The sequence below is a fragment of the Ostrea edulis genome, chromosome 6, assembly GCF_947568905.1.
Source record: "Ostrea edulis chromosome 6, xbOstEdul1.1, whole genome shotgun sequence".
Taxonomy (NCBI): domain Eukaryota; kingdom Metazoa; phylum Mollusca; class Bivalvia; order Ostreida; family Ostreidae; genus Ostrea; species Ostrea edulis.
Window position 1 is genome coordinate 16610733 of NC_079169.1, and position 21711 is coordinate 16632443.

Genomic DNA, 21711 nt, shown 5'->3' on the forward strand with positions numbered 1-21711 from the left:
AACACCACTCGATCTTGTGGACTTAGTCTGGTATCGCGGAATCATTTCCCACGTTATAGACAAAAAATATATTTAAACACTGTTGGGAGACTGGAGCTGCTGTGAATTTACCGCACCAATGTATCTGCTGACTATTCAGGACCTGTTCTTATATTAAATAATGATATATCAGGTAACAGAGTATGTCTGAAAATTCTGTATTTGAAATTACCATCCATTACAGAGAATGTAAAGAGTTTTGGTTATTGATCTTGGCAAATGAGATATCATACCTTCCTAGTCACAGCATGGGTGGAAGGTGGAAGGACAGGAAGTTTCGGTTCCTACCATCCAGTATTTTTGACAACATATGCTTGACAGTATACTATACAGATCGTTAATTTACGGTCATGTCCTTTCAATCTACCTTATGTCTACCTCTTTTGTTCTTACCTATTGAGGATTTTCTGTTTGGTTTCCTGACTCCAACTATATTGCTTTCTACGGACTTGAGTCGTGACTTTTACAATGATAGTACGCTGATAAAAATGTCTTTGCGCGTTCATTTCGGTGTTGAAAATGAATACACTTGCCGGTCAATGGAATGTTTAGATTTAGATTTCTAAAAATAAGAATTGAGATAGGACTTTAAATTGATACATCATTTTATACATGAAAAAAAAAACCCATTAAGATTTACTTATTAAAGAATTGATTAATCATATTTTCCTGTTAAAACATGAAAATTTGAACACAGATGCTGAATTGCATATATGTATTACTTCAATTTATAGTAATTCAAAAAACCTGCTTCGTGGTCTTCGAGATTTAAGGCCAGTGCTGTTTAACCCAAAGATGTCGACATTCGACGTAAGACCTCTCGTTGCTTTGCAACGAGCTTTGCTCTAGTTAAATATACTTTTTGAAATCGGGGCGTAGATTCAAGTTCGTATTGTGGTTAATAATCGCAATATTTCGGCGAACGAACTATTAGAATTATTTACTATTAAGCATAAGAAAGACAAAATGCACATAATTTTGTATAATTTGTAAACATGAGTTGTGTCCTTTAAGTGAACACAGAAATATGAATAACATAGACTTCACACGCGCCTTTAGACAAAGTTATCATTTACATAAATCCTTCAAAGCACACCAAATCCAACGTAGGGGAAACATGGATCCCTGGACATTCCAGAGTTGAAATCAGGTGCCTGCATGGGGAGAGCAAGTATCCCCTGTCAACCGGTCAGACCCGCAGTGAGCACTATATCTGGTTCAGGTACACGGATAAATCTGTAGTCAAGATCAGTGTGCCAAAAGCGGCCTAACAATCGGCATGAAACGCAGGCTTGGACTCTGTCAATTTTAAATGTTCCTCATCAGATTAAGGAAAGAAATACCATGGGTAAAGTGTATGCGTATTTCATGTAACGCGGGACAACGAAAAATGACGACATCTGCGTGTATATAACTCCGTTATTGCTAATGAAATGCTTGTAAATTATATTTTATGTAAGCTATTATCATTATTTATATATTTTCCTTGCCATTGATGTATAAGACTTTTAATAATCCACAAAATATACATCGGTGTAAACATAGCGGAAGCATTTTCTTATGCACGTATGAAAGTAACACCAGTGCCGTGCGCGACGTCCATGTCACAAGCGTGGAGTGTAGACTGGTCAGAAGCTAAATGTATGACGTCACAAGCATAGAGTGTAGACTGGTCAGAAGCTAAATGTATGACGTCACAAGCATGTAGTGCAGACTGATCAGAAGCTAAATGTATGACGTCACAAGCATGCAGTGCAGACTGGTCAGAAGCTAAATGTATGATCAAGATATAGGGCTTACGGCGGGTGTGCCCGGTTGACAGGGTATGCTTGCTCCTCCTGGGTGCGTGATACCACTTCTAGTATATCCAAGGCCCATGTTTGCCCAACTCTCTACTTTGCATTGCTTATAGGACATATGAGATTGGTCATTGTTCGTTACCATAACCTTTCATATTGGAGTTTGTATGACTGAACATTTCCTCATTCATTCATTTTCAGACATAATGGAACCTACAAGAATTCTGTTGTTTGTGTTTTTGATACACTCCTTACGTAAATTGACAGTGCTTTCATACAATATCCTGGTACTTCCAAGACCGGTATACAGTCACGTGAGATCAGTGAAAGTCATGATGGATATCCTTATCAACGAATACCAACACAATATAACGTTGTTACTCACAGACAGTGTCGCCAAACACCCATCTCTGAAGGATATACGGGCAGAAATTGTTACATACGATAAAGATGGGAAATTCACAAAAAATCTCGATGAACTGAGTTCTAAAGCTTATGAAAATGGCTTCAATAGTATGGGACCCTTATCCATGGTTCCTTATATTCAAAGTATGGCGGTAGGATTCACCCACTCAATAATGACGGATTCTGAAATTTACAACAAACTAGAAGGACGTTCATATCGGACAATGATATTAGATGGAATGGATTCAATGCCTTTTCTTTTGCTTGCCCTTAATTTATCCATTCTAGAAACTGCATTATGGCGTTGCCATTATGCCAAATGTTTTATATCGAATCCCATCAGACTATTCCGGCATTCCGGAATTTCCTGTATTTCCACTTTTAGACACTACTTCATTCTTTTCAAGATTGAAAAATGTTGGTGTCCGCATGGGACTGAGCCTTGTTGGGTGTTTTTCTGAGTATGTGATATATCCAAAGGATATCGTTCATAGGTATGTTTCAACAACCAATTTGGACAAGTTTTACAAATTGGCAAATGGATTTAGTTTGTACTTATTGGACCAAGATGGAATTCTGGATTATCCACGTCCTGTACTTTCAAATATTGTCCCTGTAGGAGGCTTAGCACTGTCGGATATCGTACATCCTCTTCCAATGGAAATTCAACGACATGTAGATACCGCTCATGACGGCTTTGTTGTTGCTACATTTGGGAGTACTCTTAAGACTACACTGGAAGAATTCAGAAAGAAGTTGTATCAAGCTTTTAAGAATATTCCGAAAATTCACTTCGTTTTAAAAATAGGCGAAACATATTTTCAGGACAAAAATATTTTACAGACTCCTTGGGTGCCTCAAAATGATCTCCTTGGAAACAAAAGAGTTAAGGCATTTATCACTCATTGTGGAAACAGTGGTCAATATGAAGCTTTATATCATGGAGTACCTATGGTTGCGATTCCAATATTTGGAGATCAAGTTTACAATGCAGATAGGATTGTAATGAAGTCCTTTGGTGTGAAGCTGGATCTTGTTGCGTTTACTTCCGGTGACTTGGAAAAAAGTATCAGGGAAGTAGTGTACAACGATACGTATTCCAGAAAAATAAAATTAGCCTCCGAGATGTACAGATCAAAACCACAGAACGCTTCACAACGAGCTGCATATTGGGTACACCACGTGACCACCTACGGAAGTGTACATCTGCGGTCTCCATCCCACTCTTTGCCTGCTTATAAATATCTGGCACTGGACGTAGTTCTTTTTGTATTTCTTTGTTTTTTGTTGCTATTAGGTGCAGTTGTGACTGGCGTTTGTGTACTCTGCAGATTCTGTTGCAGTATTCAAAAGAAATTTTGAAAAGAGACTAACTACAAATATTTACTGTGGAATCATTTTAATTCGTGGGGGCCAATGTTCGTATAGAAGTAATTTCGTGGGTAATGTAAAACTTATACGGTACCAATTTTGATGCACCAGATGCGCATTTCGACAAATAATGTCTCTTCAGTGATGCTCAACCGAAATGTTTGAAATCCGAAATAACTATGAAGTTTTAGATCTAAATATAGCCAAAAACAGCGTGCCAAACAAGTGGAGCCAAATTCGTCCAAGGATAAGAGCTATGCATGAGGGAGATAATCCTTAATTTTGAAATGAATTTCTAAATTTTATAACAGCAATTAAATATACATCTGTATTTTCAAGCTAGTAACGAAGTACTTAGCTACTGGGCTGTAGAGACCCTCGGGGACTAACAGTCCACCAGCAGAGGCCTCGACCCAGGGGTCATAATGTAAAACTTATACGGTACCAATTTTGATGCACCAGATGCGCATTTCGACAAATAATGTATCTTCGATGCGTTGTCGCTAAAAGAGATAACTCTACTTGCTTTTAAAAAATGTTCGAGGACACGTAAATTCGTGGGTAAGAGTGACCCACGAAATCTACGAACATCAATCCCCCACGAAGAATGGTGATTCCACAGTAGTTTATGGGATATTCACACTGACCCACTTTCTTCCTCATCAGCAGCAAAAATTAGATAAAGTACTACAATTATTATGTTATAAAGTCCGAGAGAATACTGTTTGCAGGGGAATATTGCACGCTCCCACCTTTCACCCTCGTTGTCAGGTGGCGAACATAAGACTTGACGAAACTGTTTTCACTGATATCTCACTTTTAACACAACTGTTTCTGAGTAACTTTAAAATTGAGTGAAACCGTTTGCAAGTGTAGAAGGGCAAAGATAACCTTATATAGCATAAAACGTTACCTATAAATAAAAATGCAAGATGTGTAATATATGGCTTTTAAAATCGTCATCCTTCTGTGTGAAATTGTCTCTAGTGACTAATTGTGCTTGCTGTAGCAATTAAGATATGTATGACTTCACAATTAAAATCTTTGTTTTGGATTGATTGAATATGAATATTGTTTAACGTCCCTCTCGAGAATATTTCACTGATATGGAGACGTTACCACTGCTGGTGAAGGGCTGCAAAATTTAGGCATATGATTGGCGCTTATGGCCATTGAGCAGGGAGGGATCTTTATCGTGTCACACCTGCTGTGACAGGGGACCTCGGTTTTTGCGGTCTCATCCGAAGAACCGTCCCATTTAGTCACCTCTTACGACAATCAAGGGGTACTGAGGACCTATTCTAACCCAGATCCCAATGGGATTCTTTGTTTTAGAAGATATGAACAAGATGCATATTGTCAGTGTGGATCAATCGAAATATAAATTGGAATGGTGTATTTTATTTCTGTGGTTTTATATCTTTGATGCTTATGTCAAGTTGTTTTGTAAATACGTTTCAAGTACATTGTGTTGAACGGAAATGAACTAATGATCATTAAATGTCACCACGTAAGCATGATTAGTTATAATTAGGAATGCTAGTAATTAATAGTTCTTTAGTATGGCAGGAGCTTATTGAAGTTATGAGATTGATCACTGGTCGTTATCGTCACCTTTCATAGATAAGTTTCTCACATTCTAGTAAATGCATAGAAACAATTTAAGAAAATCGATTGTTCTTCTTTAAAAGTTGTTTGTTGAATTAGTTCATAACTCCTAAAAGCAATACAAAATAGAGAGTTGGGCAAACATGGACCCTTGGACACACCAGAGGTGGGATAAGGTGCCTCGGAGAAGTAAGCATCCCTTGTCGACAGGTCACACCAGCCGTGAGACCTTTATGGTGGTCTGGTAAACGGAGTTATCCGTAGTCAAAATCAGTGCGCCAAGAATGGTGTAACACTCAATATGAAACACGTTGGACAGCATTTGACTCGGTGATAAGGTTTTATTGGCAAACTAGATCGTTATAACGACCATAGAATGTGCAAAATGCTGATTGTAAACGAGACTGCTTCGATTTAAAAGCTGATCATATGCAGAACAAGCTCTTGCGTATCGAATCAGTTGAGATATATAAACACCATATGCAGGTGATAATGGAATATTGTTACATAAATATGGGAAGCTGACGAAGGAGAAGATGAAATCATCCCTTTTTATCATAAAGTAAAGTTGTGAGTTTGCCGCTAATATCTATTTTCAATAAACATTCTAAGCATGAGCAGAAGTGGACGACTTTGTGGTATCTTTTATTTCAAGTTGACAGCGATAGTAGGGACGTTTCCCTTGTAACCACCTTGTATGTTTACACAATTCACCATATTTTACTTAAGAATTCAATGGAAAAAACATCAAGAATTGAATTGAAATATGTCAAAAACGTCTTTTTTTTGTTGATGTTTTATTTCATGTACTAGTGACCAGTTTGATCAAGTAATAGAAAACCTCACGTAAACAAATGTACAGCAAAATCCTCTTTCGTTTCATACGTCCAAAGTCTTGGTAATCCTATGACCTTGAATAAGCTTTAACGAAGTCGTCTGATTGGCTGTTGAGATAGTGTCCCATATTCTTAATTGAGTTGAAAACATACAGACACATTGCTATCCAATACACGCTGTAATTGTTGTGTTATGATCATTTCTTTCAATTAACACTTTGAAGATACATTTTGAAGGTAAGTTTCATTTCTTTTACATATGACACACATTTCCTATGCTTTAATATGTACATAATTGAAAAGGAAGTTTGCGGAGTATGTGTATTTTTGAAATGTGATAGCATTATTATTATTATGTCATACTTCACTTAAGTGTTTACAGAATTCTATAGGAAAGATTTAAATCTGTCATCCGAATTTAGGTATTCAGTCTACACTTTAAAGACTGAAAAATTACGTAACTCTAAATCGGCTAATACAATACCTCCGCTCAAGGGTACAATATGTTCGTTTAAAGTTTGAGATATTTAGAAAAAAAAGAAAAACCCCATGTATGGAGTGATATGACATGTGTAACAATGTATGAAATGAATTTAGTATATATGTCAAGAGTAGCCGACTGCACAATGTAAAACTCGATATGCATCATGTAGATGTCCCCATGATTCCTAGTATACAGATGGGTGCAAATACGAACCTAAGATCCACACAGTCAGTTGTTGAAGAAATTTACATGAAAACCTACATGTTACAGCAAAGGATCTGTTGCTGAGATGGAAGGTGGGTGGCCCCAGATGAAAAAGTAGATTTTTAAGAAAGGCAGACGGAAATCTTAACTGTACACAGTATCTAAATTTTCTTTGCATGGTACTCTGATGGGGTTTTGGGTGGTGAGGATTTAGCCTAAATGAGATAGAATCATAGTGAGAAAGGGGCAACTGCTCAGAGCATGTTTTGAGCACCAGTAAGTATGGATTGATTGATTGTATATTATTTCTACTCATATGGAAACGTCACTATTGCCGGTGAAGGACTGCAAAATTTAGCAGTAAGTATGGATTACATGTAATTTAGGATAATTATTTATTAACTACATCAATATGAAATATAGTTTGACATAAAATGGAAATATGATTTTCCATTAGTCTATCATAATCTGACTTTAATGTATACCCATACCCACATGTTTCAGAACCGAAACAATTGTCCCATGCCACGTATAAGAGAAGGTCATGTTTTTGAAATCCATGGAATTCAGTCAATGTCATTACTATCATCGAGATAAATGTATCAAATATGTAATGCAACCCATTATTTCGGACATGCATTTCATAAGTGTCACAGTAACTGTCAATAAAGTCAAGGCAGGGGGTGAACTATGCTTTGTAATATGGAAAACCAGAATCTGATCAAGTATCATAGTGACATGTAAATCAGCTTAGTGGTTAAAATAATGATATTTCGGGTATTTCATCTAACAGATAGTATTCATTTTCAGGTCTCAAGTCCATATTATCACAACCATCACATTTTTTCTCACCACCATGATACATATGTAACTCACGATGCGTTGATAGAATTACAACAACAGCGTAAATCCTTATTAAAAGTTCGTGTTTATATTTCATTCAAATAGTATAAATTGATTTGCCCTGTAACAAACAGGAAGCCGCATATGACAATGTACATCACGTCAAATACATATATACATTTTATACATGTTATATATACATATAAATTGTATCATTTGAAACTTAGCATAAAGTTATATCAAATGATATTCAAGCACTTTAATCACAATTTTATAAAAGTGATCCACCGAACTTATTTATATTTAATAAGTGAGAAAAATAAGATTAAAAACAAAATATTTATATTATTGCTTTAGTTGACTTTTATATTGCTTAAACAGTCTAAATAGTATAACTTACCAAAGTTATGGACTTTAGGCTTGATATTTATCAAATGTAAAGCTGTAAACTATATTTCAAAGCTTCTTTGGTGCAACTGCAATAAAAGTTAAACATGAACTTTGTTAGATATTAGCAATATAATTAAAAGCGCCAACTGCGATGCTATTGCTTCCATAAAAACAAAGAAAAACCAGATATACCACGATGGCGAAATAACTCCAACTATAACTAAAACTCAAACGTCTGAACAATTCAAACCCACTGGACAATATGAAAAAATCCAACCCTGGTTTAAAGTCACATGACTATAAGAGGCGCCAAACGCTCACCAAACTTTTGGCGGGAAAATACTAATTACATCAAATTGGAAATTAAATAAAATCAAAGCTGCTTGCCATTGTTTTGGCATAAGTTTCTAGTAGAACTTTATTATACAATCTTATCAATTGCAAATTCAATTCTTTTTAATCATAAAACTTAAAAGTTATTTACAAAATTTTCACACGGCTACACATATTTATAGATAGAGAAATAAGTCATTCTAGACTTTAGAGACATTCTTACACAAAAACACAGTTAACACTTTTCCCATTCATGGGTAGGTGCTGTCAACAATCCACCTCCTTTTGACATTTAGCTGCATTGCATGGGTCTTTTGTTTCCACTATTACACAGGCAAAATTGCAATATATGTTTTACATATGTTTGGATTTTCATATGTGAAACATGTGTTAAAGATATGATTAATATACGATTTTATCACCATGTGGTGAACATATGTTTGAAACATATGTTTATCATGTAAAACTTACACGGTACCAAATGCGCATTTCGACAAATAATGTCTCTTCAGTGATGCTCAACCGAAATGTTTGAAATCCGAAATAACAATAAAGTTTAAGAGCTATTTTAGGGGGAAACAGAGTGCCAAAAAATGGAATAAAATTCGTCTCAGGATAAGAGCTATGCATGAGGGAGATAATCCTTAATTTTGAAATGAATATCTAAATTTTATCACAGCAATTAAATATACATCCGTATTTTCAAGCTAGTAACGAAGTACTTAGCTACTGGGCTGTAGAGACCCTCGGGGTTTAACAGTCCACCAGCAGAGGCCTCGACCCAGGGGTCATATTGTAAAACTTATACGGTACCAATTTTGATGCACCAGATGCGCATTTCGACAAATAATGTCTCTTCAGTGATGCTCAACCGAAATGTTTGAAATCCAAATAACAATAAACAAGAGCTTTTTTTAGGGACAAACAGAGTGGTTAACTGAAAACGTATGATTAACATATGTTGGTAAAACATATGTTAAACATCTGTTACAATGTTACCAGTATAGGAAGGTATAGAAAATAAGATAGGAAGATAACATGGATTCAAATTTTGTAGGGAAATTGTTTACCTAATTAGAGCATGTTTCAGGTCTGTACATGTACAATATGTAAACAAGTATACAGTGAAGTTGGAAATTTTCTTGTCCGTCTTCTTCTACACAAGTTTGGACGATTACATGTACTCCATGTAGCACTACATGTTCTACGATGTATATATTTATATGTAATATTATTTGTTAGACACAGGACTCTTAGGCGAACACTCATCTCTTTAATATGACAATATAAGACACACAAATGTAGGGGTTTTATTGCGAACACTCTCATCTCTTTAACATGACAATATAAGACACACAAATGTAGGGATTTTATTGCGAACACTCTCATCTCTTTAACATGCCAATATAAGACACACAAATGTAGGGGTTTTATTGCGAACACTCTCATCTCTTTAAAATGACAAATAAGACACACAAATGTAGGGGTTTTATTGCGAACACTCTCATCTCTTTAACATGACAATATAAGACACACAAATGTAGGGGTTTTATTGCGAACATTCTCATCTCTTTAACATGACAATATAAGACACACAAATGTAGGGATTTTATTGCGAACACTCTCATCTCTTTAACATGACAATATAAGACACACAGATGTAGGGGTTTTATTGCAAACACATTTACGGCAATCAACATGATGGATTGGTATCATAGTTTAATCAGAACAAGAGATGTTTGTAAACCACATACCCCCCCCCCCCCCCACCGCCACACCCCCCCCTGGTGCAAAATTGAAAAGGGTTATACACACACATCATTCAATTGATAGTAGTACAGTGTATCATCAATTCAAAATATTGAGCAGACAATCCTTCTATGTCAAGAGTGGATTGATCATGTGACCTTAAATCAATAGGGGTCAGCTATTATGCTGTACCAGTGTACCAAGTTTGGCGTCAATCAAGTAAATAATTCTTAAAATATAGGAGACAATATATTTTATGTCCAGTTTAACCCTTGACTTTTGACCATGTGACCTCAAAATCAATAGGGGTCATTTTCTTTTGAAGATGTACCAATGTATTAAATTTGATGTCTGTCAAGCAAAGTTTTCTCTAGACATGGAGTGGTCAATATACATGTATTTCAATGTCCAGTTTGACCCTTGACTTTTGACCATGTGACCTCAAACTCTATAGGTGTTATTTTCTCCTGAAGATGTACCAGTGTACCAAGTTTGATGTCTGTCAAGCAAAGAGTTCTCAAGATATTGAGCGGACAGTATATTTCTATATCGAGAGTAGATTGACTCTAGATTTTTTACCTGAAAAACAATAGGGGTCCTCTTCTACGCTTAACCAACATGCATATGAAATATCATTATTTAGAATCAAGTGAATGGTTCTCAAGATATTGAGAGGACATCATGTGGTCTGCCGACCGACATACTGACCGACTGACAGGTGCAAAGCAATGCGCCCCTCTTCTTTGAAGGGGCACAATTATCCGAAGCTTGATTCAAGATTTAAAGTCCATGAAAATGGCTGTCTGGATTTTTAAAGGTCGCATGAGATATTTTCGCAATATAGGCGCGGTCAACTTTTTAAAAAATGGAATATCTCATAAATTAATATTAGGGATGTTAAAATGAGCAAATTTCTGGTTTGATTATTTGATAGTTTTAGTCGAAGAATAATCGATTATTCAAACGTTTCTATCCAATGGTACGGCGATGTTGTACAATGTACACACACACACACACAGGTGATTCTCGATGGTTCGAACTTCGATCTCTCGAGGTGAAATCATGGTCCCGATTTTTTCTCTCTATATGACAAGGCAAATTTACTATCGATCTCTCGAACGTTCGATCTCTCTAAGTTCTCCATCTCTCGAAGTGAAGTTGGATCCCATAAAACACATTTCATTGTTTTTCACTCTCGATCTCTCGAAGAGGTGATAGCATATACCCACCGTTACCAAAGCATGTAATAATTGCGGTTGGACCTTACCTGGATATTGTTGAATGCCGGAGTCTAGTGTGGCCGTGGTAATTAGGTGTTTACTTAGGTGAAACATCGCCCAGTACTTCTTTGTGGATGTGACACACTTGAGTATATAATTGGCTAATTGGTCGGTTACCCTTACACCCGGGTCTTGTGTTGGTTAAAAGTATATATTATCCGTCTATGAAAAAAATCTAAAATTTGTTTTGACTTGACAACGAGAGAGTAAGTTTTATACATTAATTTAGAGATCTACAGACTGTTAAATTTTTCGAGTTTATTCTTTGTGTAAAGTTACTCTAAAACATCGTTTTACTCATTCGTTACAATTTTTGCTAAAGTGTAAAGCGATAAATTGTGCTCTGGTTAGTTAGCGATTGTAAAGTTTTACCGGAATTTGATTTTGTATGCCTATCTTAGCATGATTAAAGAACAAATAAAGACATAAATTTTGAAATCGTTTTATTAATGCAAAATACAGGTCTTCATTTTGATATTAAATTAACTACCTGACAAATATGGAGGAAAAGATGTCAAAACGATTATGATCTTGTTGATAAACATTTCCGGTTATTGTAAAATCTGAACTATATCGGCGGACCTTCAATTTCCGAATTTCGAACTCTCAGTTTCTCGAAGTTTTATCAAGGTCCCCTGAACTTCGAGTTATCGAGAGTCACCTGTATATAAAAAAGAGAAATAAGATTTTTCATACGTCTGTCCCAGCATGACTTAGATGTACACCTCCTACTAACATGTTTCAGAACCAAACAATGTCCCCTACTACCTTAATTGTGAATGAATTATTTCGATAGACTAAGTGTCGTGGTCAGCGTGCATATTTAGAGAAAGTGTTTATATCCATAAACGTTCGAGAGTATAAACTGTGAAAAAAATGTGCATCAGATGTTAAAGTGCTGCTGGAAGATGATGAAAACATGTCATTTTGGATTCACATTACCACCTTATATCAATACAGAGGGTTTTTGTTAAGAATGATTGACTGATGTCATGGAATGAGACTACAGGAAATATGATACCTATTGCGCTGTGAGCAACACAATTAGACTTTATCTATATTGATAATTGTGAATATATATAGTTGTCATCATATTGTTTCTAATGCCTAAAATTCTAAGTGGAGAAATATTGAAGAAGAAAAAATCCTGACACATTTCTAAATTCAATGATTACTGATAGGGGAATTTTTTAAACACAAAAGCATCGTAATGTTGAGCACATTGTGTAACAACGGTTTTCTTTATCATAACAATTTAATATTCAATGAAAAACTCTATACACACGACTGGGTATAATATTCTTTTTAAACTTGACATCTAAACTGGGACACGTATCGTTGTATGACCTTTAGAGCTTCAATGTGTGTCACAATTCAATATCAAGTCTCGTGATGTATTTTGTCTGTTTGAAAAGCCCATTCACCATGTTCGTTTCAGTATATTATGTTTTATTGTCAATGGGCCTTTTGTTGACATAATATTTTTTGCAAATTTCGTCCAAAGAAATTTCTGAACTGTTTACTTTATAAAACATTTTTTTAATTTTATGATTGATTGATTGTATATTGTATATTTCACTCATATTCCGGTGAAGGGCTGCAAAATTTGGGGCTATGCATAACTTTATGCAAAAAGGATACTATAACGAGAACTGGGCAAACACGAAACCTTGGAAACGCCAATGGTAGTTTCAGGTGTCTAGCTAGCTAGGAAGAGTCAGGATAGTCTCTTGACCATTAATGAGCCTTCTGTCTTAATCATGTAAACGGAGTAATTCGTAGTCTGAATCGGCGGGTGGGACCGGTCGACAAGGGATGCTTACTCCTCTCAGGCATCTGATCCCACCTCTGGCATATGCAGGGGTCCATGTTTGCCCATCTCTCTATTTTGTATCGCTTATAAGAATTATGAGATTGATCATTGATCGTTATCTTCACATTTCATTTAGTTAATTGTTTTTCACCAAAGTTGAATTGTTCGAGAGAGATGTGAAATAAAGCAGTGGTGTAAGTAGATTATGACCAAATTGACATAATGTCTCTGCGCTTTGCAGCTTTAGTTGACACACAAAAACATTAGAAAAGCTGTAGTGCATATGTATCACTGTTCAGATAGATGATAAAAATCAGTGACAAAAATGTTTAAAACAGCATGCATACATAGTCTTTAATGTACTAGAATTACTTGTAGCTGCTACAGTTCCTATCTAATGTTTCCAAGGAGACAAAACAGATTGCCAATTTGGTTTCCGAAAATTTTCGGACAAGCTTTGATCAAATTTAACTAAACTGAGGTAAAGTACATTTGGTTAGTGGTAATGAAAAGAGATTTAAGTCATAAACACAATGTTTTTATGGGAACAGGTTTCTATAGCAAACAAACTGCAAACTTTATTCTTGGTTGTTGTTGGGTTTTTTTTTGTTAATCGGCATGTTTTAGCCAGTCTATCAATACATACATGTACATACAGTTGTAATTTAGAATCAAGCTACTGAATTTCATTTTTTGTACAATGTACATTAAAGTATTATCAATAATTTGTTTCTGTCCTATCCTTTCAATAAGAAAACATTATCTTCCCATTTTCCTCTTTGTAATAATGAAAATAATTAGACAGCTATATGAAAAGTGAAGATAACGAACAGTGATCAATCTGCAACCAAATGTAAGCTTTATAATTCTATTTAGCAAAATAAAACATCTTTAAAGTTTGTTTATATATATTTTGTACTTAAAGGGATGGATTAAATCATATATAACTTTCAACATCTGGTGGTGCATTATTCTGCAAATGATGCCATAGAATTGCCTTAAATTCATTATTTTAAATTCAAAATGCCAAAAAACATTGATTATTCAACTTGAGAAGCAATTGACAATTCAATCTTGATTTACTAATGTTTATTAAGGATTTGTTTAAACTTAACCTAATCTTTCAGCAAGCAATAAAAGCATTTGTACACAAGAAAGAATTAATTTGTTTTCTTTATAACAAAACAAAACAGGCCAATAAAGAGTATTTTAAAGCATTTTTGGGTCATTTTCAAGATGTTCTTGTTACCATGGCAACTGTACCTCAATTAAGAATGATGATGCCAAATTCTATGAGAGAGTATTCAATAATCACTATGTCAAATGTCAGCAAAATTGGGGGGCGGGGGTACCTCAATACCCATCCATCACTATCAATAAAGAAATTTTGATGCTCATAAAGAATGTCTTAAATTGTGTTTCGGTTATATATATTTCCATTTACATTGAGTTTGCCTTGATATCTTTATGGATTTTATTGATAGCCTTTTCCTCACAAATACACTGCAGTTGTAAACAGAGCGTGCATAGAGTACTGGGAATTCCGACAGCAGTGAAAGTAAAATTTAAATGTATGAAATAAACTTCATTTCTGTAAATTCATGAGAGTATGAACTGCCACATTCTATGCGCGTTTCATAAATATGCCGGTGTAAAGCATGGCAATTCACGTTCTCAAAAAATGAAATTGATTTCTTAAACTTCTTCAAGGATTTTGTTTAAAATCGTAAATTTTTCTCATTTTTCAGATGGAAATATCAAACAAATTTCTATATGTGATTTGGGTCCTGTCGCCATATATATCAACTATAATTTCAGACAATATCCTGGTACTTCCGGGACCGGGATATAGTCACGTGAGACCAGTGAAGGTAATGGTGGATATCCTTATTGAGGAATACCAACACAATGTAACGATGTTACTCACAGAAAGTGTAGCCAAACACCCAGCTCTGATGGATATACGGGCAGAAATTGTCACATACGATAAAGATGGGAAGGTCGGACAACAAATACATGAAATGGTAGCGAGCGTTTATAAAGCTGGTTTCAAAAATATGGAAATTTTTTCTGTTCTGCCGTATATTCAAAGAACGGAAGCAGAAATCACACAATCACTCATGACAGATTCTAAACTTTTTAAGAAGCTGGGAGAACGGAAATACCAGACTGTTGTGTTAGATGGAATGCTCTTGGTGCCTTTTCTTATGCTTTCTCACAATTTATCCATTCCAGAAATCATACACTTCTCAGCGTTTATTTCCCCAAAATTTCTTTACCGAGTCCCATCAGATTATTCCGGAATTCCGGAATTTCCCATGTTTCCACTTTCAGACACTACTTCATTCTTGTCACGGTTAAAAAATTTCGGAATTCATTTCGTATGTATTGCAGTAGGCTCTTTTCTTGAGTCATTTCACTATTCCAAGGACATAGTTCATAGGTATGTTTCAACACTCAGGTTGGATGAGTTTTACAAATTGGCAAATGGATTTAGTTTGTACTTATTGGACCAAGATGAAATTCTGGATTATCCACGTCCTGTACTTTCAAATATTGTCCCTGAAGGAGGCTTAGCACTGTCGAATATCGTACACTCTCTTCCAATGGAAATTGAACGGCATGTTAATACTGCCAAGGACGGTGTTGTTATAGCAACCTTTGGGAGCAGTTTCGACAACTTTCCTGACGAATTCAATATTAAGTTGTATCAAGCTTTTAAAAATATTCCGGAAATTCATTTCATTCTAAAAATGCACAAATCCCATTTTCAGGAGAAAAATATTTTACAGACTCCCTGGCTGCCTCAAAATGATCTCCTTGGAAACAAAAAAGTTAAGGCATTTATCACTCATTGTGGAAACAGTGGTCAATATGAAGCTTTATATCATGGAGTACCTATGGTTGCGATTCCAATATTTGGAGATCAAGTTTACAATGCAGATAGGATTGTAATGAAGTCCTTTGGTGTGAAGTTGGATCTTGTTACGTTTACTTCCGGTGACTTGGAAAAAAGTATCAGGGAAGTAGTGTACAACGATACGTATTCCAGAAAAATAAAATTAGCCTCCGAGATGTACAGATCAAAACCACAGAACGCTTCACAACGAGCTGCATATTGGGTACACCACGTGACCACTTACGGAAGTGTACATCTGCGGTCTCCATCCCACTCTTTGCCTGCTTATAAATATCTGGCACTGGACGTAGTTCTTTTCGTATGTGTCTGCTTCTTGTCGATATTAAGTGTAGTCGTGGTTGGTTTTTGTGTACTGCGTATATGCTGTATTCGCGAGAAATTGAAAAGAGACTAACCAGTTTACTACATCTGTAATCAACATTTCCATTGTTCGATTTACAACGTATGGTTCTCTAGACAATCGTACTCATCTAATGTCTTCTCTATAACCAACTGAATGTTTCGAAATAAAAGTTTAAATGACATGCTACATAAATGAGTTGGGTTTTTGTAAATGACCGCCCGTCGCGACAACCACAATAACACTTGAAATTGTTGTACCAATTTGTTCTATATAAAAAACTGAAAATTCCACTTACCAGATGGATTTAATACTATGTAATATGGCCTCGGGTGTGTGGCTCCCTGGTAACTTATATAGGCTCCGCATGTAATGCAAAGGGAAGTCACTCCAAATATAACAGATACCTCTCTCCAGATCACGGACAGTTTGGATCTCATTCGTCCGTCTCTGCACCAAAAGGTTTAATACTTTTCAAACATTTTCAATAAAATGTGAAGGCTTTAAAAGTCCGCTGGTGTTTTTGACCTGCTTTCACTAATTAGAGCTGACATGATAAGCGGCATTTTCCTCTTGAAATATCCAGCCACGATTTGTAAAATTTTGCACAGCGACTGCCTGTCTAAAGAGATCCAGCCATGATTGGTAAAGTATCGCACAACAACTAGCCATATCAATTCATTCAGAACTTTAATACATTGATCTTTTTCCATGTCTCTTTTAACATCTTGTAAAGCTTTTTAACATCGTAGTAGAATACACGGCCCCAAACAAAAATTGATGTTCGACATTGCGTCTCTCTGTCACCGCGTAGACTATAACTAGAAACCCCATCATTTGACATTTGAACAAAGATATATCTTTCTGCACTCTCGACGATTCCTTACCGCGCGGTGCCATATTATTATGCAGGACAATTTTGTTTACCACATGGAGATACCCCCCAAAAAATATATAGAAAGGAAAGTAGAGAATAACTAAAATATCCTCAGATTCCGAATTTTATTTTTAATTCAGGGTGACAGGGAATGTATAAGTATCTCATTCTGTGATACTTAGGACACTTGTGAGGGTTTACAACGTCAGCCATTTTACGAACTCATTCATGCCTCACAGCTGTATGAAAGGCGAAGATAACGAACAGTGATCAACCGCATAATTCCTATAAGCAATACAAAATAGAGAGTTGGGCAAATACGGACCCCTGGACATACCAGAGGTGGGATCAGGTGCCTAGGTGGAGTAAGCATCCCCTGTCGACCGGTCACATCCGCCGTGTATGTGAATATGTATAAATGAATATAAATCCAAACATGTCGGGTACATTTGTAAGTAATTTAAAAAATAAAGTTTGTATATTGTACCTTATATGCACCTCAAGTCAAAACTATTCGTTCCATTTTATGAAATATGAACATTCCTAATTTACTAGATCAGGATATTCTGTCATACACGAGTTTTAGCGGAAACAATGCTCAAGAGTTAAAGAAATGGCACGTTATAGGCAATAACGTTAAAAAAAACTACAACATGAAGTGTTTTCTTTTAAGATCAAAGAAGATGACTGTACTGTCCGTAATTGTCGTGCTCTAGACACTCATAAGAGGAACACGTCTGTCCAATTCAACTCTTTAATTCTAAACTACATAACTAAGCAATTTCACAAACCGCGTGGCTGAGGCTGTCAACATCAATTACTGACTTAATACTAAATATATAGCTTTCGCTGATAGAGCACATTCCTAAGTGTGGGAAAACATTTAATCTGAATGAACTATTTAAGATATAGACATTACATCCCTCTTCACCTTAGACAAAAGCAAATTTTTAAAATTTTAGAAATGACAGCCTGTTGATTTAAATTTTAAAATGCTAACAAACTCATTTTTATAACATCAAAACAAAATTATAATCTAATAACTAATCTAAGAAGTCAGAAAATTATAATAAGTCAGGTCCCTTTTTTCCTCAAGTGGTCACATAGTCTCTTAGATACGCAGGTGGCTTGTGTTCCCGGGATGGTCTTCCGGTATCTGTGACAGAACGGTCTTTATCAGATTCATCTCCGGATTCTTCTGCGCTAATTTCCGGGTCACGCGATTCTGTTTCATTTTCGCGGTTCGATATGAATTTCTTTACAGCTGTGCAGTTTCGCTTTACTGATGATCCATTTTCATCTTCGAGTGTCACTGCATTCCTGCATTTCTCCCTCACGACAAACTTTTCAGGCGCGAACTCGGTTGACAGCTTATCGCGCTTAGGCTGACGTTGTACAACTGTGTCGCCAATTTCAACTTTGGACTCTACGGCGCCACGCCTCTCGTCCGCCCTTCTTTTGAATTTTAATTTCTGTCTCGCATCTGTTTCTCGTAATTCTTGGTGATCGATCCTTTTACTCATCTCTGGTAACTTGGTATGGATTTTCCGGTTATACAACAACTCTGCAGGGCTTTTTCCAGTTGTAGAATGCGGGGTCGTGCGATACGCAAGTAAGAACTTTGGTAATTCTCGTCTCCAATCTTTACGTTCCGCGTTTGCCGCCTTTATAGCTTTTAGTAATGTTCGGTTTTGCCTTTCTACTTCCCCATTCCTTTGCGGCCAGTATGGTGTGGTCCGAATGTGTTTGATACCATTTAAATCCAGGTATCCCTTAAACTCCTCCGACACAAACTGTGGTCCATTATCACTCCGCATACTTTCAAGTTGGAAAATGATCCTCTCACTAGTTATCTTCTTCATTATGGCTACTTCCTGGAATCGGGAGAAATAGTCTATAACGACTAATAGGTATTCCCCAGAGGGAAACGGTCCCATAAGGTCTATAGCCAGATCCTGCCATGGCCCGTCAGGTAAAACAGTTGTTCGAACTGGTTCGGGTCTATTGCTGTTTGTTAAAAGTTGGCATTGATGACACGCTCTGACAAATCGCTCGGCTTCTATATCGATACCTGGCCACCATACCTTCTCTCTTAGTCTCTGTTTCGTCCGGACAATACCCTGGTGTCCTTCGTGGGCCAGGGATACTGTTTGCCTCCTGAGGCACTTGGGCAATATGATGCGCGATCCACGTAATACTATTCCGTCAACGACTGAAAGCTCCGCCTCCACGGTACGAAATTTTGGACTCAGACGGCCGTCCCCCGTCTTGACCTTCCTCATAATCTCCGCGAGTTCTGGGTCCTCCGATGTTTTCTGACGAACTTCTTGGATGGTCAGTGCTTTTGGTACAGCATTTTCTGCGATGAAATACGCGTACTCCCCTGCAATGTGGCGTATTCGGCCAACCCGATTTCGGCTCAATCTCGATAGAGCATCAGCAGCATTCTTTGGTCCAGGTATGTAGACGATCTTATACTTATAAGGCTGTAGTCGCAAAATCCATCGCTCGATCCTGGCTGGTGGTTTTGACTTTGGAGAGTAAATGTAGGTCAGGGGCTTATGATCAGTCCAGATTTCGAACTCTAGTCCGTATATGTACATGTGGAACTTTTCACAACCGAACACTACACCCAGCGCTTCGCGCTCAGTCTGTGAGTATCTCTGCTCTACATCGGTTAGAGATCGACTTGAATATGCAATTGGTTTAAACAATCCGTCTGGTTGTTTCTGTGCTAGTATGGCTCCCAGTCCTACGGGACTTGCATCCACTATTATCCTCGTCTCGGCTTTTGGGTTGTAGTATGCTAGTGCTTCAGCACTTACAAGGGCTTTTTTAAGCATGTCAAACGCATCCTGGTGTTTTTGCGTCCACCTCCAGTGCGTGCTCTTCCTTGTTAGCTCGCGTAGTGGGGCTGCAATCGTCGAAAAATTCGGTATGAAACGCCCGCAGTAATTAGCTAGTCCAAGAAAACTCCTTATTTCAGAACTATTCGTCGGCGTCCTGGTCTCTGATACTGCTTGGACCTTTTCTTGGTCAGACCGGATTCCTTCTGACGAAATCACGTGTCCGAGGAATACAATTTTCGACAGACCGAATTTGCACTTTTCTCTATTTAGAGTCAGTCCCTTCTCTGCCAATCTGTCAAGCACTTTTGTAAGCTTCCTGTTATGGTCCACCTCGTCTGTTCCGTAAACAATTATGTCATCAGACAAATTTCGGACTCCTTCAATTCCTTGAATGACTTGCCCTATCACCCTTTGGTAGATTTCGGATGCTGAGGAAATTCCAAACATGAGGCGCTTATAGCGATAGAGGCCCTCGTGTGTCACAAACGTAGTTATCTCCCTTGATTCCTCGTCCAGCTCTATCTGGTGGTATCCCCAACTTAAATCAAGCTTGGAGAACACCTTGCTGCCATTCATGTCTTCCAGCATTTCGTCCACCGTCGGGATCGGGTATCGTTCACGTTGAACTGCAGTATTGGCCCGTCTCATATCGACACAAATTCGAATCTTCCCGTTTTTCTTTGGCACAACGACAAGTGGTGATACCCAAGCCGTGGGGTTGTTTACCTTCTCAATTATGTCCATCTTCTCCAGCTCTTCAAGCTTCTTGTTCACGCTTTTTCTTACATTAAATGGTAAGCGTCGTAGCGGTTGTGCTACTGGAGTCACGGTTTTGTCAACATGAATTCTAAGCTGAACATTTTTAAGCTTCCCTACTCCATCGAAAACAGTATTCCTTGAGGCAACGATCTTATCTATTTCGCTTATAACAGAACAAAGGTCTGACCCCTCGACTCCAATACGTAGAACTCCTAGCTCGACTGCTGTATCCTTCCCTAGTAAGGAAATATAATCACCTTTAACGACAGCAAATTCTGCAGATGTTTCACGTAACCCATACTTTGCAACTGTCTGAAAAGTTCCTAGTATTTGTAGTGGTTCCTTTGATCCGTAAGAAAACAATCTTTTGGTATTTCTCGATAGGGACATATTCTCGTTGTTAGCGCGGATGGCGCTCCATATATCGGAGTTTACGATGTTGCAGGTAGCGCCAGAGTCGATTAGCATTTGCAATGTAGCTCCGTCCACATTAATGTCTATCATGCCATTTGTATACTTGTCGTGCACGGCAAGCGCGAACTCGTCCTCCGAAGATTCGCTCTGTACTAAATGAACATGTTTTGTACTGCGGTCCCTACCTGGTTTTGTGCGCGGGGTATCCCATTTCGTTTTACACACTTTTGCGAAATGTCCCTTTTTTCCGCACTTATTACAATTTTTTGTGTTTTGTTATATACGAAAGAAAATTCACCCAAAATGTTGTCTTCACAAGTTTCTAGATGTACCCCAGTTGTATATGTCAAAAAGTGTGAAGCGGCGCAGCTCAAAACCTCATGTATTTTCAAAAAATA

At 37.1% G+C, this 21711-nt stretch overlaps 3 protein-coding genes and 1 long non-coding RNA gene across 6 annotated transcripts; 2 read left to right on the forward strand and 2 right to left on the reverse strand.

Annotated features, from left to right (window-relative positions):
- The first annotated feature begins 2044 nt into the window (after positions 1-2044).
- On the forward strand, positions 2045-3605 carry LOC125647018 (2-hydroxyacylsphingosine 1-beta-galactosyltransferase-like). Its single transcript, XM_056141807.1, has 2 exons — positions 2045-2453; positions 2587-3605. The coding sequence occupies exons 1-2, from the start codon at positions 2045-2047 to the stop codon at positions 3603-3605; spliced, it is 1428 nt and encodes a 475-aa protein (XP_055997782.1).
- Positions 3606-6186: 2581 nt separating this feature from the next.
- Positions 6187-16603, forward strand: LOC125683858 (UDP-glucuronosyltransferase 1-6-like). Of its 3 annotated transcripts, XM_048925350.2 has the most exons (3): positions 6187-6295; positions 14639-14725; positions 14903-16603. In XM_048925350.2, the coding sequence occupies exon 3, from the start codon at positions 14903-14905 to the stop codon at positions 16466-16468; it is 1566 nt and encodes a 521-aa protein (XP_048781307.2). In that variant the 5' UTR covers positions 6187-6295; positions 14639-14725; the 3' UTR covers positions 16469-16603. The 3 variants fall into 3 exon arrangements, with proteins under 3 accessions (XP_048781307.2, XP_048781308.2, XP_055997680.1); XM_048925351.2 differs by lacking the exon at positions 14639-14725 and having other exon boundaries at positions 6189-6295; XM_056141705.1 differs by lacking the exon at positions 6187-6295 and having other exon boundaries at positions 10662-14725.
- LOC130047161 (uncharacterized) lies at positions 7881-8480 on the reverse strand. Its single transcript, XR_008796211.1, has 2 exons — positions 8172-8480; positions 7881-8065 (listed from the first exon to the last, which is right to left on the reverse strand). It is a non-coding gene; the product is annotated as an uncharacterized LOC130047161 (long non-coding RNA).
- A 1779-nt stretch (positions 16604-18382) lies between the features above and the next one.
- Positions 18383-21403, reverse strand: LOC125647019 (uncharacterized protein K02A2.6-like). Its single transcript, XM_048873716.2, has one exon. The coding sequence runs from the start codon at positions 21401-21403 to the stop codon at positions 18383-18385; it is 3021 nt and encodes a 1006-aa protein (XP_048729673.2).
- Positions 21404-21711: the final 308 nt, after the last annotated feature.

Excerpts from the sequence above, each read along its gene's own strand:
- LOC125647018 (XM_056141807.1), top strand. The coding sequence starts at position 2,045 with ATGGAACCTACAAGAATTCTGTTGTTTGTGTTTTTGATACACTCCTTA. Across the intron at positions 2,454-2,586 it reads TTACAACAAACTAGAAGGAC|ACTATTCCGGCATTCCGGAA; the intron begins GTTCATATCGGA and ends GAATCCCATCAG.
- LOC125683858 (XM_048925350.2), top strand. The coding sequence starts at position 14,903 with ATGGAAATATCAAACAAATTTCTATATGTGATTTGGGTCCTGTCGCCA.
- LOC125647019 (XM_048873716.2), bottom strand. The coding sequence starts at position 21,403 with ATGATAGACATTAATGTGGACGGAGCTACATTGCAAATGCTAATCGAC.